Here is a 24212-nt window from a genome sequence, read left to right as displayed (position 1 = left end):
AGACTGTCCCAGACCAGAGCCCTGTGCCTGGTTGGCCAGGAGCCCCACAGACAGAGGGACAGGGAGGGAGCCCCCCCTTTCCCCTGGTCTCCAGGGCAGCCCCTCGGCCCCCGCGGGCCTGAGCACCAGGCGAGCCTCGCCTCCACCCCAAACCCGGCGGCCAGGCCTCTGCTGTCCCCGGGCACATGGGCTCAGGGAGCGTGTGACTAACGCTAAGGCCGTGATCTCTCTAAGCCTCAGTTTCCTTCACCCGTCAGAGAGGAAGCAGCCCCTGCTGGGAGGTCTGTGGGGGCAGCCGCTGGGACGGTCTTGGCCACCATCCCGGAGGGGGCCCTGACCACCGCCCGAGCCCCCGCACCTCCCATCTGCGGTCCCGAGTCACGGCTGCCCCAGGAAACGACCGCAGCCGTGACCACTGGCTAAGGGGTCGCCGGGTGGAGGAGGCCCGGCGGCCGTAAGGACCGAGTGGGGGTGAGACAAATCCCTGAAGCCGCTGTCACCACCGGCTGCCGCGTGCCCGGCATGTGCCGTCGGGAGCAGATTCTGAGGAGGAAGCCCTGCCGTCGGGGCTACGGAGGGGTTTGCAAAGGGAACACAGGAGGTGGTGCCAACCGGAGGGAGCCCTGCCAAACCTGGAGTGTCGAGGGCCACCTGGGTCCCTCTGTCTGTCACCTGGCACGTCCTGCCTCCCCAGCCAGGCAGGCCTGTGGTACCCAAGTGAACAGACCTTCCGCGCGTGGCCTCGGGTTGACCAGATGGCTGATCGCAGGTCACCAAAGGCACCTGCTCTGCAGTGGGCTGTGCACAGGGCGCCCGGCCCGTCTGTCCCCTGCCTGGGGGAGCAGCCACTGCCCCACAAGGGGTCCTGTCCCTGGTCCTTGGAAGAAGCTCCCGCCAGCAGCAGCCTGGGGACAGAGAGGCTGCGCATGGCGCCTTCTCCCTGCTGTTGGTTAGGGCCGTGGCTGCCGCCAGGCTCCCGCACACGGTGAGGCACAAACCGTTAACAGCCTGCAGACCATCTGCCAATAAGCCTCCGCGGCACGGCCCTGAAAGACCCCCAGATGAGCGTCCGCGTGGAAGCTGGTGACACGCAGGCCTGTCTGTGTCCTTCCTGCTGGACACCGGTCTCGTCCCAGGGAGGCCTCGCCCACCCCGCGGGCCTGGCGGGCTGCACACGGGAGTCCCACGGACGAGCCGGGTCTTCCATCTGACGCCCGAACGAGGTCCCTGTCGATGTGCGGGAAGGGCCAAGGTCGCACCCTTGTCTTCACAACTTGTGGGGCTCTGGACATAGTCACACTTATGTGAGTCTCGTTGACCAGCAGGGCTACTGTCACCCATGAGGACGGCCACCGTCAGGTGGTCCAGAGGAGCCCTTCTAAGAGGGGAGACCCCGCAGCCGGGGTCGGCTTTGCCCTTGGGCTTTTTCCCTCCCACATGGTGACTCGTGATGAAAAAAGGCCAGAAGACAACGGCCTGGGGCCAGGGCTGATTCCAGGCTTCGAGGGCGCCAACGGCCCCGCGCAGGAGGAACTCACTGGCTCTCGGGGGGGCCGGGGAAGGTGAGCCCCCCGATCCTCCAGCCCCTCCTCCCCTCCATCGCTGAGCCCGCTCCTCCTGCACTTGCTGCCCTCAGTCGACGTGCCCGAGCCTCAGCATTCCCGTCTGTGAAATGGGGAGGCGCCCGCCCTCTCAGATGGTTCACACTCAGCTCTACTCGGAACCAAGCAAGGAGCCCGAGGCGCCTGCAAAGACCTGCTCAGCCCAGGGTTCGACCCAGGAAGGGAGACGGATCCTGAGTGTCGGGGCGTCTGAGAGCAGGAGAGGCAGAGCTCCTGGGGACCCAGGGAGTCAAGAAGTGGCCTGTGTTTCTCCCCTCCCGTCCTCTCCACCCCCACCCGGGGGCGTCCCACCCGCAGCCAGGTGGGCCCCTGAGCCGCCCTGTGTCTTGCTCCCCGAGCCCTCTCTCCTGAAGCTGCTGGCTGGGAAGGCAGAGGCTCGGCTCCGAAAGGTGGCCCGTAGCTCCCTCTCCCCCGGCAGAAGGGGCGTCCCCGGCTCCTCCTCCCCACCTGCCCCGTGAACGCTTACACCTACAAGGTGTGCCCACCCCAGAGCCGATGGCACGGAGGATGCTTTCCACGGAGGAAAATAGCCTAACAGCGGCCCCCACACAGCCGGGACGCGCTCCGTCCCCCACGGGCGTGGAGCAGCCACGGTTCCTGAACCCCGGAGCTCCATGGAGGGGGGAGCCCTGCACACCCAGGCCCTGCCCTTCTCCCCTCTCCACCTGTCCCGGCTCCACCCCCGGCTCTCCAGGGACCCACTCAGAGCTGGCACACGGGTGATGACCTCAGACGGCGGCGGAATGAATGGGAGAAAGGGCGGGCGACAATCTCAGCCCAGCCAGGTGAGTCTCGGGATGTTCTCCAAGCTCTGAGGCCAGAGGCCAGAACCTGAGCGAGTGTCCCCGGGAGGAGCAGGCCTGGCTTCCTCTGCCCAGGACGGAGCTCAGGGCTTTGTCAAGGCCAGAGGGAGAGCTCTCCTGCCCTCGCCGCTGTCTAAGCCTGTCCCTCTGCCCAGCTGGTGTCCGCGAGGGAGCAGAAACGCCTGGACAGACGGACCCAGCCCTGCGTCAGGCCAGACTCCAGGCCCCAGCGCCCTGCCCCCGCCCGCCCGCCCGCCCGCACACCCGTGGGTCTCCCAGACTCCCGCCCGGGCTGGGTGCGGCCTGGGCCTGGCCCTGCTCCCGCAGACGGCCGCCTCCCTCCCCTTGGCTGCGGCTGGCAGGCCGGGACACCGACAGGGCGGCCCGGTTGCCGCCCCTCTCCGCGGCGGTCTGTGGCGATTCTGCCCGCTGTCCGCGCGGCCGCAAACACGGGCTTCCAGAGGCCTTCGCCAAACAGTGCGGGCATTTAGCGTGCGGGGGGACGACAGAGGGGCATTTCATCAACCCGCCTGAAGTCACACTTGGTGTTTGTCCAGTCTAGACAAAGGGATTTTGTATGAGTTTGGCTGTTTAATCAAAAGGCTGCACCTGTCTCTTTGATTTATCTGACTCTTCCCCTCAGGATTTTAAGGCAATAACGGGTGCTGGAAAACACACCATTTCAAGCAGGACTTGCTCAGAAGTTTATCTTTGCAATATTTCCAAATCCGCCCCAATTCTGATGTCAAAGCCCTATTATTTAGCTCGTATATCATATAGGTTACGAGACACTAAGCTGTAATCCTGCAGAGAAATGGCCCATTTCTACTCCCTGGCAGCCCAAAGTCCGGATAAAAACCCCTCCGGAAAGAAGCCGCTGTGGCCCGAGCCCCTGTGTGGCAACGCCGCGCTGAACCTCTCATCCCCGCCGTGACGGAAACACCTTCTGCGTCTCTATATAGAACTCCCCGCACCTGAGAACACAGCTGCCCTCCTCCCCGCCCGCGCCTGGCGCCGCCCAGGGCGGCTTCGCGAGGCGGCGAGCGGCCGGCACAGGCCTGGCCGGTGGCCGGAGACGGGGAGCACCAAGGAAGGCAGAGCCCGCGGACCCGCGACCGAGCCCCAGCCAGCCCCCGCCTCCCTCGGGGAGGCACAGTGGGGCGAAGAGTGCCCGCCCCAAACTCAGGTCCAGAATGCGACCGTGTTTGGAAATAGGGTCTCGGGAGGTGTGATTAAGATGAACGAGGGCCCTCGCCGGTGCGGCTCGGCGGTTGCAGTGTCCTTTCACTTATTTGAGATAATGGGTGAAGCCAGGCTAAGCTTTGAACAAAGAAAATTTATCCTAAAGGGACGCTCGGCTTTTTTTTATGGGGACACAGGAAAGATAAAGTTTACGGTACAAAACCGGCAACGGCGACCCATCGGGAGTGCGCAGACGCCTGCACCCAACGATCCTTGGTGTTCGCGATTCCACTGCTTCCCCGTCAGCGGCGGCGGGGCCAGAACGGTCATCCGTTTGGAAACAGGCGTTGACAAAACAAATTATTCATTTCTGCAGATTCTTTTAAATGTTGAAAATGAGCCGCATGTTAATAAACACTGACTTTATCATCACTGTAATCATTCAAAGTGTGCAGACATTTGGGGGGGACACCCTGTCTATGAGCCTGTGCGCGCGAACACACACACACACACATGTGCACACACACACACGCGCACGCACACGCGCATGCACGCACACGCACGCACACGTGCACGCACACGCACGCACACGTGCGCACACACGCACGCACACACACATGCACATGCACATAGCGATGCCCGTCTTGTCGGTTCTGCATCTCTGGGGAACCCTAATACAACTGGTGTCTTCCTAAGGAGAGGGGAGGACCCACAGACGCGCGGACAGAAGACGACCACCCTGACGGACAGGCGGAGCTGGGGGCGGTGCAGCCACAAGCCCAGGAATGCCGAGACGGCCAGCAGGCACCAGGGGCCGGACGGAACCAGGGAGGACACGTCTCTGGAGCCTTAGGAGCCGGCACAGCCTCCGGAACTGAGAGGGAATCAACTCCCGTGGCCTTCGGTTCCCCAGGAGACTAATCAGCGGGGCTGCTTAGGATCTGAGGCCCCGACCAAAGAGCTCAAGACACAGGGACCATTCAATCATCCGTTTCTTCGTTCCCTGACCCGGCAAATGTTTATTGAGTGCCTACTATGCGACGGTCCCTGTCCTAGGATCCAGGGGCAGAGAACACAAGGCGCGGCCCTCCTGGAGCTTATATCTGCATTCCAGGGAGAGGAGACAGGCAAGACCCAAGTCAGGTAGGAGGCGGAGGGTATCCGACAGCCCTGAGCGCCATCCAGAGAAACGGCGGCACCAGGGAGTGGGACGCTCTCGGTCCTTGACACAGGACGGTGCCTTTAAGACCGGGAAGGGCTGCGGGTGTGGTATGGAGCTGTCTCCCGGGCCCAGCTCCCAGCCAGCCGCTTGCCCTTGGCCTTCCGGCACGAAGCAGGCACCCCTGGTTGCGCGGTTCAGGCACTTGCTGTGTGGCCTTGGGTGAGTCACGGGGCCTCTCTGTGAGTTGGTTTTCTCAGCTGTCAAATGGGGATAACGAATGGTGAGGACCAGAGAAGAGGCTGCCCATGGTCCTGCCCTGTCCGTGTCAGCGACTACAGCCAAACCCCGGTTCTTGAAAGTCTCCCGTCTTAAACAACGTGTTTCTCAACCCGACAACCCTTTCACGCTGATCCCTGTGTGATCAGTCACACGTCTCTCGGGTGACAAAGGAGAGGGTGCTCGAGCACGCGTCAGTTTACCGCTAATCCTCGCACTGTTAACATCTCAGGAAACTGTGCTGTGAATATTTTCAGTTTTTTGCTTCTGTTGCTGCTTATTATTAAATTTTCATTTTTTACTGTAATTTCATTTTTTTGTTAAATTTTCATTTACGTTTCAAGTCCTTTTTGTTTTTAAAGTATTTATCTACAGACTAGATAGTACATTAGACATGCACTGTACGTAAGAAAGATTCAAACAGGGCATCCTTTGGGGTCTGGAACGGATTAATTCAATTTACATTATTTCTAAAGGGAAGAAAGGATTCAAACAGCCTTCTGGAATAAGCTTGAGAACGGAGGTTCCGTTGTATTTGGAACCCATCAGATAGAGCAGGTCACCACGGTGGTGGACAGTCACGATGGTCTCTGCCTCCTGGTGCTCATGCCTCCTACAGTCCACTCCCCTAGGAGCCAGTGGAACCTCGACTCGGTTCTAACCAACAGAAAACAAAGGGGGTAAAGGGGGTGATGTCACTTCTAGGAAAATGTGACGTAAGATCCTAACGTCCGTCTTTTAGGGGACTCTCTCTTTGGCCGGCTCTTAAGCAGCAAGTTGCCTCGCTGTGGGCTGCTATTTGGAGAGGGACACAGGGTCAGGGCCTGACAGGCGCTGGGCCCTCGGTCAGGCAGCCTCCGAGGAGCCTCGTGCTGAAGCAGCATAATCTCAGCAGGGGGTCCTCCCGCGGTCCAGCCTCATAGGAGACCGAGGCCCTGCCGACACCCTGATTGTAGCTCTTGTGCTGTACACAGGCCCGGGCTCCCAACCCACAGAAAGTGTGAGACAGCAAACGTGTGCTGTTTTAAGCCATCACGTTTGTTACACAGCAATAGCTAACTCATACAAACACCGCTCACCCTTCAAAACAGGACAGGCACTGCAGGGCACAGGCCTGAGCCGATTCGCTGGCATCTGCGACACACTTTCTGTGCAAGACAGTTATAGGACTCACAAATACGCCTCCTCCCTCACCTGGGCCCCTAAGGTTGCTGTGAATTCAGCAGGGGTTAGTAGATCAACGTGGCCCCTGGACCCAGAGAAAGGGACATCCCATTACATTTGCTGGCAGGGCTGTAGCTACTACAAGCAGGTGCCTCCATCCACCCCACTGGGGGCCGCGGGACCCACCACCCACCCACCGCCTAGGCCACACTCTCCCACCCACTACTCATGTGAATAACAAGTTCTCCACTGCCACGTGCTATTTATACTTGTTATAAAAACGGATACGTCGGCATTGCAATCGGAACCAACAGTCAGCTCCAGGACCGCTGTGGACAGAGAAAAGCAGAGTCTCGCTTTCATCATTTACGGGATATATTTAGCAACTGGCTCTCGATGACCCAAACACGCACTCACACGTGCGCCTGTTTAATTTTTGGAGTTTCAAGCCATTTGCATGTGGAGCATTATCTGGTCCCTTCTTTTGAGGCAGATCTCCACTCCCCGAACATCCGCTCACTGGCTTTCAAAGGGTCCCTCCTGCAAACCACGGCTTCACGCCCCCCGCGTGGCAAGCTCTGGTTTCAGACGTTAGTTTTTGCTTTATTTTATTATTCTATTTATTTACTTATTTATTTCAATCCTCACCCAAAGATATTTTTTCCATTGCTTTTCAGAAAGAGGGGAGGGCGGACATAGATGTGAAAGAGACACATCAACTAGTCGCCTCCTGCACGCACCCTAAGCAGGGCCAGGGGTCATGCCTGCAACCCAGGTACAAGCCCTTGGCTGGAATTGAACCCAGGACCCTTCAGTCCCCGGGTCTATGTTCTAACCCCTGAGCAAAACTGGCCAGGGCAGTTGTTTTAAATCCTTCGCTCCCTCCTCAATCCCCTCTCTGTCCTCTGCTTGGCGCAGCGGAAGGGCCCAGAGGGGCGGGACCCGTCTGGGGGATGGCAGAAGAGCCACTGGCCGGTCCCCGCCGAGGCCCTCCTCCGCTCTAAACAGCTCATTTACTACAAATAAAAGCGACGAACCTCAGCAGTGTGCTCAGCGGCTGCGCACACCGGCAGCCTCTGTCAGCAGAAACGGGGTGCGTGAGGTTGGAGTCCTCAACTTTCAGGAGCCCTAGTGGGAAACATGCAGGGGACCTCAGCCCACCCTCACTGTCTGCTGAGCTGTCCCCTCGCAACATCCCGCCACCTGTCACGGAGCCGAGGCTGACACGCCTCCCCTGGCAGGACACTCACCCTCACCACAGGCGGCTCATTTCATCACTGGGCACCTCCTGCAATGACAGTGTCACCGTTCACCTTGAACCAGTCCCAGCCGCCCTGTGGCTCCTGCCTGTGGCTTCCCATTCTGTCACGGGGCCCTGTCACTGTGAGCTCAGCTCCCATGGCCTTGGTCCCCTCCGGACTCCCCCAAGCCTTCTCTCCTCCTGGGTGAGCAAAGAGCTCCAACATGTCCACATGTCCAGTCCTGCCCACCCATGGGGTCAGCACACACTGTCTAGACACCCATGGGGACATGCTGGGCATGTGCCAGGGGCTGGGACCCGGGAGGACCCCTTGCTCTCTGGAGCCTCTGTCCCAGCGAAAGCAACCAGAGAGTCACCAAGGCCATCTGAGATGGTCCCACTGCCTTACAAGCCAAGAGGGGTGCAATGGAGTTTCAGGGAGGCCCCTTGAGATAGACCGGCCAGGGACACGCGTTAGAACAGAGACTGCAGGGCTGAGAACACATGAGCCAAGGAGAACACTGGGTCCCGGGACACTCTAGATGGTTGCTTGTGCTTCTGGAATGTTCTCTTCATGGGTCCTGGTGGGACCGGGTTGGCCCAGTCGTCTCTGCCAGGGAACAGGAGGGATGTCATGGGCGTGGGTCGGGATCTCCACAGCCACCGTTGAGCCACCCCTGGGGACTCTTGCCAGCTCAGCACTTGCTGGGTGTGGACGAGCCTGCCAACAGGGCCGCCGGCCTGTCCACGGGGACCCAGGCGTGGGCCGCAGGGGCACAGAGGCCAGTCTGAAGGAGGCGGGTCGCTGAAGGATGCGGACACGAGCCTGTGTTTCTGCCAGTTGGAGGGGTCTCCTCTGCCTTGCTCCCTCCACCCCAGGGCTGGGGAGGACCCAGGCTTCTACCCTCATCCACCGACACAGCGCACCCGTGGGCCTTTTTAACGCCTGGAGGCAGCATCACTGCATTCGCCGTTCCTGCTCCTGGCAAACCCAGTCCCACAAACCCCTGGAGTCCAGAGGCTGGCATTCTCAAGTTACCTTTCCGTTGCCTGCCCCTTGGTGCCACGTCAACTGCCCCCTTTGGTGCCAATGTCAACCCTGAAGCCGGGATGACAGACGAACAGGGACAAGGAGCCCCAGTCTCCCTCGCTGAACCCCATCTGCTCCGGCCCCCAGGTGCACATCCAGGTGCTCTGAGGGCTGGAGCTCAGAGGCCCCACCTCCTCCCTCCCCTCCCACGTGCATGTGGTCTGAAAGCCGACTTCATAGAGTCCCTCAGACGGCACCGGCCTCACTGTCCCTGGGAAGGGCGGGTGCAGAGCTGACATCAGGGCCCCAGGGGGACAGGAGGGAGGACCAGATTCCAATCTGGCCAGCTGGACCGCCACGTCTCATGAGATGCTGCAACCAGACACCTCTCAGAAGCCAGAGGCCTCTTGGAATTCTTTGCCAAAGTGTGGATCTGTCGTAAATAAACTCAATTTGCACTTCCTTCACACAAATTGTCTTTCTTTGGAACTGGTAAAAAAAAAAAAAAAAAAGAAAGAGAGGAAACGAGCCAGTGCATAGCAGATGAGACCGGAGGAGCGTGACTAGTACACGGGCACAGAAAACAAAGTGAGGAGGCCAGCACACGGCCCCTGGGCGGCAGCGATGCGAGTGAACCAGGAGAGGAGCTTCCAAATGTGCCGAGTGCCCCAAGCCACAGAGGGGGAGCCGAGTGACCCCAGAGCCGGCCAGCCTGCACAGGGCCACGGGGTCAGGGCCACAGGGCCACGGGGCCAGGGCCACGGGCGGGCTTCCTCTCCAGCACAGGTGTCTTGCGTCCCCGCGGGGAATGCAGTGGCCTTGACGCTGCTGCGTGTGTTGACTTCCCCGTACGCCCGGAATGTGCTGCTGATTCACGGAGACACCACTGTCCACCTCCCCCGCTCTCCTACCCACCACGCCTTGGGCCATGTTAAATGGCTTTGGCTACAGCGCTGCCAAGGGTGAGATTCCGTGAGAGCCCCGGACCCTGGTGTGAGACATGCTGGGCAGCGAAGGGCTTAACCTGCGAGAGAGGCCTGGCCTTTGCCCGTGGCCTTTGTCCTGCCTGACAAGAGTGTGTTTCCCAAAGGGTCTTGGCCACCAAACAGCCTAACAGCATGATTTAAGGTGAGGCTTTGGGTCATCTGGTATCTGTTTGACCTCCCACGGGGCTGGGGGCTGAGGTCCACCGTGTGGGCAGTCAACCTGGTCTGCGGGACTGAGCCCCAGGAAAGAGGGAGGACACAAAGGCTCAGGCGAGCTTCCCTGGTGGACAGCACCCCACGGGCATCGTCACACACGGTGCCCAAAAAGGAAGGTGTCCCGGCTGCAAGGGGAGAGGGCGGCTAGAAAACTGCGACTGGCTCCTTCCTGCACTCGGCCTCGCAAACCTCCTCGGTGGCTGGTCTGAACCTGTGTCCTTCCCGTGTGATAAACCTGGGCTGTGGGGATCAGGGCTTTTCTGAATATGGTGATTCCTTCTAATGAAGCGCTGAACCTCAGGGCGTCCCGGACCTTCAAACGCGACAGTTGGTGTCAGAAGTGGGGGTGGTCCTGAGGACTCCAATTGCTACTGTTGGTGTCAGAAGTGGGGGTGGTGCTGGGGACCCCAAATGCTACAGCTGGTGTCAGAAGTGGAAGTGGCCCTGGGGACCCAAATGCTATAGTTGGTGTCAGAAGTGGCAACGGTGCTGGGGACCCCAAATACTGTAGTTGGTGTCAGAAGTGGCAACGGTGCTGGGGACCCCAAATACTGTAGTTGGTGTCAGAAGTGGGAGTGGTGCTGGGGACCCCAAATGCTGTAGTTGGTGTCAGAAGTGGGGGTGGTGCTGGGACCCCCAAGTGATGCAGTTGGTGTCAGAAGTGGGAGTGGTGCTGGGGACCCCAAATGTGCAGTTAGTATCAGAATGAGGGTGGCCTTAGGGACAGCGCCCTCCAACTTCACATGAGCATGCTTGTCCATCACTGGCCCCAAGGGGGTTCGGGGGGCCACGGTGGCCCAGAAGAGAGGGGATGGGTTGAGCTCTAGGTCCCGCCCTGTCCCTCTGGCCTGCTGCCCTGGCGCCCGGGCCTCACAGCGACGGGACGGTGTTCTCCCGCCTGCAGGAAGATGCTGGAGCCCGTGGCCAAGGCATCTCCATGGCCACGTGGTTCCTGATTCATATCTTTGGGAGAATCTGTGTTTGAAAACGCTGAGCGCGGCGAAGGAGGCACAGGAGGCGGCCCACGGGGATGAAAGGAGGCCTTTGTTTGCACAGAGCCTCTCCCAGAGACCCCAAAATATGGAGACGGGGAGGCAGAGGGGGTGCAGCCTGCTGACTCCCCCCTGCCCCCCGGGAGATCAGAACCGGCTCTGAAAGCCTCTCGCTCCCACGGGCGCTGCGGAGACGTAGCAGAGGACAAGGTCCAGCGCGCCAGGACGCCCCTAAAAAGGTGTCTCCCCAAAACTAGGCCCCCAGTATCGACTTGCTCTGTTGCTGGCTTTGCTGTCCCCTCCAAAAACGAGAGGGCAAAAGAACATTCGGGAAGAGTCCTGCTAACCCAGCTTTACTCCTGCACTCACACGATTTCCCGGCCACGCTGCCAGCAGGTTCTCGGGACAGGAAACCTCAGGTGGGTGGGGCTGGGCCACCGGTGAGACTCCGGCCTTGTGGCTGCTCGGTGACCCGCGGGGGACAGCAGTCCCGGGGACCAGCAGCCAAGCGGGCATTGGGCTCCTGAGCCAGCAGGATACGCAACAGGCTCAACATGCAAGGTCGGCGCCGGGGAAGCTCCGCGTTCAGGGCACGTGGCCGGTCCCCGGCCCCAGGTCCCCGTGGGGTCCGGGCGGGCATCTCGCTAAAAGGACACATGTCAGCTGAGGCCACGCGGCTCAGCTCCGAGGTCCAGGAGGAGGGGACGCAGGACTCACGGACAGTAAGAGTCACCCCGGGGGCCGCGGCTGTAGCCCGCTCCCCAAACGGCCCCAAACCCCTCCTTAGTGCAGAGCTTATGGAACGTGCTGCTTCTCGGCGGAGGGTCACACAGGTGGGGGGCTGCGTCCAGCCCCAGGGGCCGCAGATAAAGCCCGTGGTTCAGAAGCGTTGGCACCGAGACACGTACCCCCAAGAACCCAAAGCGGGGACTGGAAGAGACACCCGTGGGACTGTTCCCAGCGGCCAAAAGGTGAACCAGCCTAAGTGTCCGTCGATGGGTGAGCGGTGGAATATTACTCGGCCATGAAAAGGAATTGAGCAACGATGCTGAGTGAGAGAGGCCAGGCACAAGGCCACATATTGTAAGATTTCATTTGTGCGAACTGTTCAGAGCAGGCAAATCCGTGGAGACGAACGCCGGCTGGGGGCTGCGGGGGGCTGCGGGGGCTCCGGCAGGAGGGATGAGAAGTGACCGCTCCGGAGACCCAGTTCCCTCTCGAAAAATTGGAATATGCAACGAGCTGGCGGCGAGAGCTGCACGGCCCCTATGCACTAAACGCCGCGGGAGCGCACGCCGTAAAGAGGTCGATTTTATGTGATGTGTATTTTACTCCAATAAAACGATGTTAAGTGTTGGCTGAGTCCAGGTCCCTCCTATGAAATCCAAATATGCCCCTTGGCCACTGACATAAATTCTCCCAGCTTGAGACCGGTGGGATTCCCGAATTCCTCCCCGAGAGAGGGTCCGAGGCGGCCGGGAGGGGCGGGGGTAGGCGGTGGAGGCGGCAGGGGGGGGCCGCCCGTCCCAGCCTCTCTCAGGGCCGCCGCCGACCTCGCCCTGTCACAGGGAAGAAGCGAGAGACGGCGCAAGGCAGGCAGAGCGCACAGAGGCCCGGCCGCTGCTGCTCGGCCCGTGGGCGTCAGCCCCGGACACTGCCCGGGGGCTCCTGGCCCCGGACTCACAGGAGGTGCCCACAGGAAAGGAGGCCTGGGCTCCCTGGGTGCCCCCGGGCCGGGGCTGGGCGGCCGAGCTGCCGAGTCTGCGCACGTCCCTCTGCTGACTCTGCGTCACCTCAGACAAATTGCTTAACCCTGCTCTGCCTCAGTTTACCCATCTGTGAAAGAAGGCTAATGATATTTCCTGACCCTGAAGGGCTGTGGAGGGAGCTTGTTAATTAAAGTTTTTGAACTGCTGGACAGATGATGGATGAAAGGGCACAAACTTATTAATCGGTGATTTTCAAGTGTGCTGATCCCTTCGCCCACCCACCCCTCCCCCATGGCACCTGCGCGCACTCACACACAGACACACACGCACAGACACACACACACGCACAGACACACACACACAGACACACACGCACAGACACACACACACACAGACACACACACACAGACACACACACACACACAGACACACACACACACGCACAGACACACACAGACACACACGCACAGACACACACGCACAGACACACACAGACACACACGCACAGACACACGCACAGACACACACACACACGCACAGACACACACGTGCACAGACACACACGCACAGACACACCTCCGATGCACAGCCACGCAGACACCCACAGGCACCCACTCCCCCTCGACACGCACACGCATGCACACACGGGAAAGGGGTGCGACACAGGCTGTGGTAGGCCCAGAAAAGGGCTTTACGCTCCGTGAGCCAACAGGCAGGAAAAGGACATCGTGTATGAGCTACGGGAAACGCCCGAAGGCACGAGCCTCGGAGACGAAACCCGGGAGCGGCTGCTGGGGGCCGGGGCAGAAGCCGGGCTGACAGTTGGCAGCCCAGGGACGCCGTGGGGGTGATGGGAACGTCCTGAATCTGCACCACGGTGGCGGCCGCACACACGGTAAACCCGCCAAACATCCCTGGATTGGACACTGAAGACGGGAGGTGTCACGGCAGAGAAACCGCACCCCAGTAAACACGCAGGCCCCCCGGCGGGCAGTCCTCTCGGCCGGACCCGAGTGAGGCCAGCCCCGGCTTTCTCACTGCGGCCGTTCATTCATCCCGCGGCGCAAGGTCCCGAGAGCCCCCAGAGGGCCCCGGAATTAGTGGCGTATTTATTTTTCATTATTAACTAGACTGAGTAACAGTATCTGTGTCACAGAGGTGTTTCCGTCCCTTTGCGGCACTTCGTTGGCTCCTGGCTGCAGAACAACCTCTCATTTAGACAGTCGCCCCTGACCTGAAGCCGCAGGTGCCTGACGGGCCTGTGGCTTCAGGGTCAGCCGGACACGAGGGCGGCGCCCGCAGCGGGCCGGCCCGATGCCACGGCGGCGGGGCCTTCGAGTTTTGTTTCCTTTTATTTTGTTTTCCTCTGTTCTGTTTCTCCCCAAAAGGACGATGCGTGAAGCAAATTTTACACAAAAGACGGGAGCCACAGGGGACCATGGGAGCAGAATGGGCCTCGAGTCCGTGAAGCCTGGGTTCAAACCCCAGCTCTCCCACTAGCTGGCTGTGTGACCTGGGGCAACTCACTTAACCTCTCTGAGCTTCGGTGTCCTCCTTTGTAAAATGGGAGCGACAATGCCCGCCTGGCAGGGTTGCCATGGATCCGGCGGGTGGGTGGGGGGACCATGGACGTCGGCTCCAGGGCCTCCCAGCTGGACAGAGGAGGAAGGGGCGCAACGGGTGTCGTTCACTGGATCCCAGACGCCCAGGATCAAATCCAGCGCAGGGCCTCCCAGTGCATCGCCCAGCTTCATTCAACAAGCGCGTACGAGAGCGTGTGGCCACGCGGGCGCTCACGCAACACACGCCCGCACACGCTCCTTCATCGTAAAGACCCACGTGCAGACGGCAACGCCCCACACTAACGTTCTGCTCCGCACCTCGAGGCCCCCGTCTGCCGACCGGAGGCGGGAAGCCCACCGTCCCCGCGTCCGACTTCTCTTCCGAGCGCGGCCTCGAAGCCGCCCGCGGGCCGGGGGGAAAGGGGGGCTGGCCCCGAACAGGCTGCTCTATTTCCGGCGCTGACCTGGTTTGTGCGAGGACCTGGACAGCTCCTCTTACCCAGTAATGACGCTCCGGGTCGTTTATTACCGTCACCGACGGCGGAGCTCGCAACGTTAGCGGCCTGTAGTTTGCATTCTCGAAACTGGGGCAGCATCACCACGCGGCACATTCCTCCCCACCCCAGCTCGCCCACAGCTGCGGTTACAGCCAGCTCCAGGGTCCCCAAAGGGGTTACCCCTCCCCCCAAAAGACAGCCTGGCGCTAATCTTTGATGGAAAACTAGAAAATATTAGGTAGCTTTTTTTTTTTTTTAAACATGTCTTTATTGATTTCAGAGACAGGAAGGGAGAGAGAGAGAGAAACATCAATGGTGAGAGAGTCGTCACTGATCGGCTGCCTCCTACACGCCCCCGACTAGGGATCAAACCTGCAACCCGGGCCTGTGCCCCGACCGGGAATCGAACCGGGATCTCCTGGATCCTAGTCGATGCTCAACCGCTGAGCCACGCCGGCCGGGCTCCAGCACTGTCTTGAACAACCGTGGTGAGAGTGGCCGTCCTCGACGTGTCCCTGATCTCAGGGGAGGGCTCCCAGCTTCTCAACATTAAGCATGAAGCTAGCTGAAGGCTTTCCAGACGACCTTCATCAAGCAGAGTCAGTGCCCCTCCAGAGAGTTCTCATCACAGACAGGCGTTGAATTTATCAAATGTGTGCAATCGTACGATTTTTCTTCTTTGGCCTTCCCATGCGATAGGGTGTATTGGCTGATTTTCAAATATTGAACCATCCTTGCATCCACGGAATAAACTCCACTGAGATTTATTCAATAAACACATTGCGCTTCTACAATCCATACATCTGAATTGTATTTGCTAATATATGGTTAAGGATATTTTTGAGAGGGGGGTTCCATTTTCACATGCAATATTGGTTTCTAGTTTTCTTTTGGAAGACTGTCTTGGTTTGGCCTTAATATCAGGGTAATATCAGCTTCATAAAATGACTTGGAAACGTTGGTTTTTCCACAGCACTTTCTTGAGGCCAGAGCTTCCCCACAGGGATCTCCCCTTCCTCCAACCTAAACCTAGGGACCCCATGAAATAGCATGAAAATGCCCAGCAGGGCCCTGGGACACTGCGGCCCATCCTGAGATCCGCTCCTGAAGCCCCCGGGGGTTTCACCGGCTTCCTCACCTTCTTAGAAACTTCACCACAGCTAACGGATGCCAACCTGAGGAGGCTGCACCCATGGATTTGCCCAAGAGAAGCCACTTGACCCGCTCTTTCGTTGCCCCATCTTCCCAGGAGCTTGACTATCAGTCCAGGCATGAATGAGAGCCCTGTTTCACTAAGTCAGTGCGCCCGAAATAACGCCCGTGAGGTCCTCGTGGGAGCTTCTCAGAGCTCAGAGCGCTCACGTTTCGTTGAGACAGACCTCCCACCCGGGGGAACCATCCCGCAGTGCAGACTGCTTGCTTCGGTTCTCAGGACGAAAGGGTGGCCCCAGGTGACCGACCACCCAGGGCTCTGTCTCTGGTTAACCAGCTCCTAGTCCCCATTAGGTGTATAAACGGTCTCAGTCCCCGAGAAAGCAAAGCAGAGGGGAAGGAAGACCTCTGCCTCGTTGGAAGGCCAGTAAGTTTGCCTTTTGCCCCAAGCACCATCCCCCTCAAGTCCCCCTGTTTTCCCTTGGTGGTATCTTTGCTCCCCTATCTCACTACCCCACCTGCGCCACCTGCTCTCCTGTCCTTCCCCATTCACACCACCCTTCCTCCTAGACACTGAAAAGTCTGGGTGCTCTAGCTCCTACCGAAATGATAATGACTGAAAGAGGCCAATGGGATCATTTTTCCTGAACGTGTCTGCACTCCAATTAGAACGCGATCCTCAAGCCAAAGGAATGAATCTCTAATGGTGGAATTCGTGAGTACCAGCAGGCCAGGTCCTGTTTGAGTCAGAGCAGGGTCTAAGCTTAAGACTGGCCTTGGCTGGGCATTTCCTAGGTCTCCGTGTGAAGTTAGGGATGAGTGACCAGAAGGACAACACTTGGTAAATCAAGGGCCCTGTGCCACCCGGACACAGGAACTCATCCACAGACCTCTCCTGGCCGCACACTAGGCACGAGGGGGGATGAAAAACGAGATGCAGTCCTGGCCCAGCGACCAGGGCTCCTCTCCACTGCAAAACAGGAGCCCACACGCAGGCTCCCGGGTCCCCCAGGGGGCACACTGCCAGCTACGAGGTCCTGGCACTGCTGCTACGCTGTCCCTTCCAGAAGCTGCTGAGGTCACACACAGCCCAGCAGTGACTCTCCTCAGCAGCCACACCACCCAGGCAGCTGCCCACTGGGGGCTGAGAATGGGGGCGGGGGGGGCAGAGAGGCAGCGGTCCTGCCAAGACAGCCCTTCTTGGCCGGGCCCCAAGACAAAGTGCGACAATTGGCAGAAGTCCCAGCGAGTGGACAGGACAAGCAGAGGGAACGGCAAGCTGGGGAGGTCAAGTCGCAGCACAGATGGGCCCAGCGTGGCCGCCACCAGCCTTTCTCCGGGTGGGAGGGGCACAGAAAGGAAGGGACACCTTGCAGAGGGCACACGGTTGGTGGAAACGCAAGCACAAGCCCGAGCCCCGCCCCGGGGCCCCTGTGGGCCCAGCAGCAGGACCCTGTCCTTTGCTAACATGGCAGCCTCACTCCTGGCCCTTTGGGTCACACTGGAGACCTTTTTATCAACTATAAAGACCCCTCTGCAGACGAACAGCGGGCTTCTGGCCTCTCACCATTCCGGGGACTCGTTCCAAAGAGAGAGACCTGGCACTCAGCACAGCTCCTGAAGCCCCGTCCCTGCACCTGGGTGCCCCAATTAATCTGGCCGGCCCGAGGCCGCTGGGAGGCAACTCGGCAGCTGCCCTTGGCCCTCGCCCACCCCGACTCCAGCGGGCAGTAGGGACTCAGTCTTTATCGCACTCCTCTGGAAGGGGCCTTGAGGCTGGCATTGAAGCACCCCACTGTTTCTGATTGATTACTGGGGTGCAGAGAGCCACCCCCGACCAGGGGGCTGGAGCAGCCAGGCCTCCTCCAGGCTGTAGACGGGATCCAGCCCAGCTGTGGCTGGACACTGGGGGAGCCAGGGCCCCCACCCACGGGCCCCGGAGCTCCGACAGGCGCGCTTCAGCCTCTGACTTTCTATTAACTGATCATTCACCCCAGTTATGTAACTGCCCCCCCAGTCCCAGCCTCCTGACTCACCGGCTCTAGAATTCCTGGAAGGGGTCTTAGAGGGAGCGGGCCCAGCGGCTGCATGGTCTGCGGGCTCCGGCAGGCCCTGCTCTGTCTCCCCTTGTGTCTCACTGGCATTGGGCAGGAGAAACCCTCTCGAGCCAGACTTCAAACGTAAAAATCTAGATCAAGGATATATTTGGCTTTCCGAGCTAATCTTTACATCAGTTTGGTCTCCTCTGACTTGTAACCCTTTGAAGGAAACTGGGCAAGTTCACACGCAAAGCAGACACTCTTACGTAACCCAGACGGAGGCCAAGGCCCCGGAAGGCTGCAGGGCGGCGGGGCGGGCGGCCGGGGTCTGGCCTTTACCCACCTCAGCGTGACCCGGGTGCCGCTCTGCCCACAGGCTCCGGGCACCCTTCGGTCTGCCTCCCACAAAGAGTCGGAGGAGATGAAAGACTTGGACGCACACCCAGCCCACTTCTGCCAAACACCCTGATGGTGCCCGGGTCAGTGGGTGGGAACCGTGAGGCCAGGACGCGTGCTGTCCATCCCACCACTGTCCACCCCCCACACCCGCCCCCGGCCAGGAGGAGGCAGGAGCCCCAGGAAAGCAGGCGGATCCCTCTCCAGGGACTAGAAGACGGGCGGACGTCTCAGGGAGGCCTGGAGCTGTCTCGGCTCCTGCGCTGCCGGCCCTGCTCCCCACGTATCGCTTCCTCGAGGCGCAGAAGGAAAGGAAGCCGGTGATTAAAATAAAGCCACAGAAGGGACAGGCTGGGAGGAGCCTGCCGCCCCCTCCGCCAGGAGAGCGGGCCCCCGGGTGGGGGTGGGGTGGGGTGGGCGCGAGGGTAGGGGGCGCCCACAGGTGGAGAGATCCGAGCCGCCTCCTGAAACGGCACCTGATTTCTGCATCACTGTCCCTGAGAAGAATCAGCCTCGACGCTTCACGGATCCCAGTGGCAATCAATTTGGAGGCGGCAGCTGGACCGGGCGTGAGCAGGATGCACCAGGAGGGCCCTGCCTGAGGACAGAGCCTACGGCCTGCCTCTGAGGCCCAGGCCCAGCCCCGGCTGCCGGAGGACGTACTTTCCAGGCAGGCCTGGGGACAGCCAGCCCACTGGGTCCCTGCACCTGTGGGACAGCGTGCTCGGGAAACTGCGAAGCGCCCCATGAAAGAAGAGTGTGTGACATGTCACCCCCCACCCCCCCCACAGCCACACCCCAGAGCCTCCCTGGCAGCAGGGGCCACGGAGCCTTAGGGTAGGCGGACAGGCAGGGGGACGGGGCCTGGAAGGAGCTCTGGCTTTGGCTGAACTTGCAAAAGCCCCGCAGCCCAGAGCCCCCGACAGAGCAGCGAGCTGGGGGTGCGCGGCCTCAGAAGGCGCCCGCCCCCAGCCTGACCCGGGCTGCGCTGCTCGCTGAGTAAGCCCCCCCCCCCCCCCCCCCCCCCGCTCCCGGTGCTCCCGGAGCCCGTCTCCATCCCGCGCAGCTGGGCGCGCTCAGGAGACACCTGGGCCCCTGCGGATGAAAGGGCCATCATCAGAGCTGTGCTACAGCCACCCCGAAAAGGCATGAAAATAGCTGAAAAAGGCTCAGTCTGTTTCCCTTCCCAGGGAGGAACGGCTGGCTCCCTGCACAGCTCTGCTCAAACACAGAAGGAAAACGCCAAGCCCAGACTCGGTCTCGGAAACCGAAGCCAAGAGCCCCTCACTCGGGTGACTCTCAGCGCCGGCTTCTGTCACCTGGGCTCCAGGGTTGGCCTGTCACAGCCGGCCAGCCGGCCGGAGGCCCAGCGCTCACCTGGGAGCCAGGGACCAGGCAAAGGTGACCCGCTGACTTCAAGGGAAAAGTGCATTTAGGGTCTGGAGCAGCAGTGCCCGGCTCCCAGGTGCCCACGGTGCCCGGCACCAGGCACAGCACGCAGACCCTCTGCGAGGCCCTGTCCTGGCCCGGGGACGGCTCTCACCCACGACAGAGCTCTCTGCTGTCAGCCTCCCAACTAGGTGACAGCTCGTCCTCGGAGACCCACTTACGGAAAATCACTTGTGCTAACAGTGAAGGGAAAAAAACCAAAAGGTCAAACTTCAAAATCACGGGCAGAACTGTTTCCTGAAGCAAAGCCCTGGGCGAGCTGGCTGGGGGGCGCTTTAGGGGCCCTGCCAGCGGATTCTGAGCCGACAGAGCTTCCTCTCCGCGACGCTGACTCTCCTCTCCCCTTATCAAAATATACTAAGCCCTCCACCGGCAACTTGGCAAAAATAAAAATAAATAAAAATACATGTCGGTTCAAATAACCCGCTGGCGGTCAGCAATCAGGTGCCAGACAGCTCCGGAGGCGCTCAGGGGTCCCTCCCGAGGCCGGGGGTTCTGCCTGAGACCCCAGGGCAGAGGGCAAGGGGCCTGGACGGGTCACCGGCAAAGCCTCCTGGCCCATTTGTCTGTGTCCAGGGCCAGGCAGGGGTTCGGCCGCGCCGGCACCGGCACCGGCAGCCTCTCCGTTAACCCTCTGAAGCCCGCGCGGTGCCAACCAGACAAGGCTGGGCCTCGGGACGCAGCGACGCGCTTTCCAGAAAGAGGCCAGGACAGCGCGGGGCAGGTTTCACTGGGTGTGAACCGTCTTCACCCGGGACCGGAGGGTCGGCCCAGAGGTCAGGGCAGCCTGGCGAGCTCCGTGCCCCCTGATTTCTCAAAACCGGGACGCGCCCTCGCTCGTCCCCCGCGCCCCCCGCGGCCCCCGCGCCCCGGCTCCTCGGCCGCCGGCTCCGCCCGACGCGGGCGCGCAGCGCACCCCAGCGGACGGACTGGGAACCGCGCGGCGCCCTCCGCCCCCGCCCGCCCCCGCCGGCCCCGCGCTCTCCCCGGCGACCCGAGACCCACACGCACCAGCCTCGCGGGGCCCCCCGCCCGAGGGTGACCGCTCGGAGGCACCCGCCCCGCGAGGGGACGACGGAGCCGCGCTGAGCCCCAGGCCGCCGGGGGCAGGGGGCGGCGGGAGCGCCAACGCGGGCGGGCAAAGTTTGCGCAAAGGGGTCTCCCCGGGCACCCCCGCCGCGGGTCCCGGCTCTAAGCCCCGCGCCGCCGCACCCTGGGGTCCGAGCCCCAGACGAGCCCCAGGGCGCTCCCGGGGTGTTTCAGTATGTGGATGGGGGGGCCGCTCGCGCTCCCCCAGCTGCCCGCCAGCTGTGCGCGCCCCTCGGCCCGGGGGTCGCCCGCACACAGCTGGAGAGACGGCTGGGAGCCCGGGACCCCCGCCCCCCGGCCCCTCAGCCCCGAGGGGGAGGAAAGACGGGCGCAGAGGCGGTTTGGTTCTGTTTTCCTCAAACTCCGCCCGCCGAGCTCTCGCCCGGAGCGAGGCGCTCAGCCTCCCCGGCAGCCCGGCCCCCGCCCGGGCCAGCGCCCGGCGCCCCGCTCGGCCCCGGGAGGAAGCGCGCGGGGCCACCGGCCAGGACACCGCGCTGCTGACGCCGCCCCGCCGGACCCCCGGCGCTCGGGGACCCCGCGAGCCGGCCGCTCCCCGCGGACCCGGGGGGCTCGCAGCTCGGGACTGGCGCCCGCTCGGCTCCCGGGGCGCCCGGCTGGCCGCCGGCGGGGGCGGGGAAGGGAATGGGGTCCCTTTATTCGCAGCACCGGGGAAAGCGCCCTTCGCCCCGTCCCGCACCCACGCACCGCGCAGCCGCCGCGCCCGCCGCCGGCCGGGTCGCTCACCTGAGTCCTAAAAGCTGTTGAATCCACATGGTCACGTTTCGGGGAGCGGAGCCTCAGACCTCGCTCGCCCCGGCCATCCGCGCGGCGCCCGGTCCCGCTCGCTTCCGTCCCGCGGCGCCGGTGTCTGGCTCTCGGTCCGCCGCCCGCCGCCCGCCGGCCGCGGGACGCAGAGCGAGTCAGAGCGCGGCCGCGCGGGGCTCCATGCCGGCCGGCGCGCCGCCGCCGCCGAGGCGCATGGCTCGGGCTGGGCGCCCGCGGGGCGCACGGCCCCTCTCGGGGACGCCCGGCGCAGACGGCGGCGGGGCCCGGGAACGGGGCGGCCGGCCGGAGAGGGGCGCGCCCCGCGCGGCGATGGTCGGAGGAGCGGCGGCTTCGCCCTCCGGGCGGCGGGAGGGAGGCCGGGCAGCGCCGCCTGGAGCGCACGGTGCGTGTCTCTAGCCTCCCGCCGGGGCCCGGGGATCGGGGAGAGGAGGCGACGCGGGGGGACGCGGGTCGGGGCCCCGCCGCGCTCCGCCGCCGGTCCGCGCCGCTCAAGTTGGCCGGGGGCTCCGTCTGAGCGCTCGCTCCGCAGACGGCCGCGGGCGGGAGGCGGGCGCGGGCGGCGCGCGGGGCGAGGGCGCCGTGGAGCGCGGGGCGCAGGGACGCGCGGCGGCGGCGCGGCGCCGAGGAGGCGCGCGGGGATCCCGGGGCCCCGCCGCCCGCGCCCACCGCGCCAGCCGCAGCGCCGCCTCCCTCCGCGCGTCTGCCGCTCCGCGCGCTCGCCCCCGCCTCCCCGAGCGGGTCCCAACTCCGCCCGCCCGGCCCGGCTCACGTCACCCGCTTCCCCGCCCCTGGAACCGGGGCGCGAGCCCCGTCCGGCCCCGCCTCGCGGGCCCGCCTCGCCGCTCAGGGCCGCACCCGCGCGGCGACACCGAGCGGGGCCCGGCCGCCCCTTCCCCGGCGCGCGCGGCCGGGTCCTCACCTTGGGAAGGCCCGAGAGCAGCCGCGGGCTCCGATTGGACCGCGGGGCCGCCGCCGGGTTGTGTTGCCACGGTAACCGGATGGCATTCGGAACAGTTCGAGGTTCCGACCCGGTTGCGAGCGAGCCCGGTGGACCCGGGGCGCCGGCTCGGGGAGGGGGCGTCTCCGAGGGAGCCCCCGGGGCGCCTGGAGAGGGCTGCGCGGAAAGTTTCCTCCAGGTGGAGCTGCGCGGAGGGGCCACGCGCTGCGCGTGGGGCGCGGGCAGGGTCCGCACCCAGGACCCCTTCCCTCCGCTCAGCCTGCGCCCCGCGTCGGGCTCCGGGGGAAGGAGCCCCCGGGTCAGCGCACCTCCTGCCCCCGCCCAGGCTGGACCCCGAAGCACCCGGCCCCGGGCTGAGCGTGGGCAGCCCCTGCTCGCCCAGCTGTCTCTGCGCCAGGCCTGACTCTGGAGGCGCCTCTAGAAAGCTCCGGGACGCGGCCCCCCGGCTCTGCGACCCCCCCTGCGCACCGGCCGGCCCCTGCCCCGTCCCAAGGCCGCCCTGGCCCTGCCTGGTTGGCCTGTGTTTGCAGGACACTGAGTGACCAGCTGAGGAAAGGCACCTGATGGGGACCCTGTTCCCGGGGAGAAGAGAGAAGACTCAGCGTGGGGGGCCAGCCTGCTGACTGCCTGAGACCCCCAGGCGGAGCCCTGCTTCACCCTCAGGGCCCCGAGAGAGGTGCTGATGGGGCCTTGGAAACCCCGCCAGGGCAGTTCCCATGCGCCAGCGAGGCAGGGCCCCCCGGAGAGGGCGGCCCCCATGGAGAGGGCCTGATCCCCAAAGGCGTCCCCCCAGCTGAGCCCCGGAATCGCCCGGGCCCTGCCCCCTCCGGGAGGGGCAGCAGGTGCCTGAGGGGAGCCAGCCCGCGTGGCCGGGGCCGTGGGCACCCAGGCGGGCCCCTCATCCCCGGGCCCCCAGGACTCCGAGGCTGCCGGAGTCTGCTCTGCTCAGCCAGGAGGGCCGACGGGCAACCGGCCTCCCCAGAAAGATCCCAGAGGAGGGGGGCAGAGGAGGAGGAGGCAGGGCGCTGTGGGGGCAAGGGGCCAGGTCTTCGGGGGGGCCGCCCAGAAACCCCTGCTTGCTAACTGTGGGGTGCCGGGCCTGTTACCTAACCTCTCGGACCCTCAGTTTTGTCTCTGATAAAACCTTTTTTATACCCCCTCTCACACAGAAATGCTGGTGGGGATTCAGCGAGATGGCCTGGGTCACTGCTGAGGTCCAGAGAAGCGCCAGGCTGGCAGGTTGGGGGACAGACCCCGCTCGGGAGGCGAGCGGGAGGTCAGGGCGCAGCGGGCTGGGCAGGGAGAGCGGGGAGCCCGCGCTGCTGCCACCTAGCGGGGCGGAGCGGAGGTGCCGCTCCGGGGGGCCTGGCACGGCTGGGACGAGGCAGGAGGCGGCTGCGGGGGGGGGGGGGGGCCCGTGGGCTGGGGGCTCCCGTGGGCTGGGGCTCCCGTGGCTCTGCCCGCGGACCGGGGCAGCCTGTGCGCACCTGCCCACCCGCCTCAGATGTTTTCCAGGGCACGTGCTGACCTGCACAGGGTTAGGAAGCCAATAGATTAAAAGGCATAATTAAAACTTTAGTAAAACAAATTTTCAATAGAGCAACGTATGCTCTGTTTTTATGACCACGTTAAGCAATTACTGGGCCAACCCCAAACCACCACATTGCGGCTGCCGAGGCCCGCAGCAGTCCTTTCCTGGGATGTGCCCCTCACCGATGTGATAAGGGGACTTTGGACAGTCACAGGTACGGTCGCTGGTCCTGTCTGCTGCCTGCATTTACAGTGGGAGGGAATGCTAGGTTTCAGTTAGGGTTCGTGGAAATAGAGACGGAATTCCCCCCACCCCCATTCAAGGTTGAAGGCCCCTTGAAATCTACCCACATACTCCAGGGGTCCCCAGCC

The 24212-nt window shown here is 62.8% G+C and overlaps 1 protein-coding gene across 1 annotated transcript in view; it reads right to left on the bottom strand.

Moving 5' to 3' along the window:
- AJAP1 (adherens junctions associated protein 1) overlaps nucleotides 1-21505 on the bottom strand; it is a 72582-nt gene extending 51077 nt beyond the window's left edge. Inside the window, exon 1 of the mRNA XM_087820761.1 lies at nucleotides 21311-21505. Within this exon, the coding sequence (XP_087676887.1) occupies nucleotides 21311-21339 (29 nt within the window). The 5' untranslated portion in view covers nucleotides 21340-21505. The remainder of the gene's footprint in view (nucleotides 1-21310) is intronic.
- Between the last annotated feature and the right edge of the window lie 2707 nt (nucleotides 21506-24212).

Source organism: Miniopterus natalensis, chromosome 9, assembly GCF_054644295.1.
Source record: "Miniopterus natalensis isolate mMinNat1 chromosome 9, mMinNat1.hap1, whole genome shotgun sequence".
Classification (NCBI taxonomy): Eukaryota; Metazoa; Chordata; class Mammalia; order Chiroptera; family Miniopteridae; genus Miniopterus; species Miniopterus natalensis.
The sequence above is the reverse complement of the archived record's forward strand: the minus strand, read 5'-3'. Positions and strand labels throughout refer to the sequence as shown.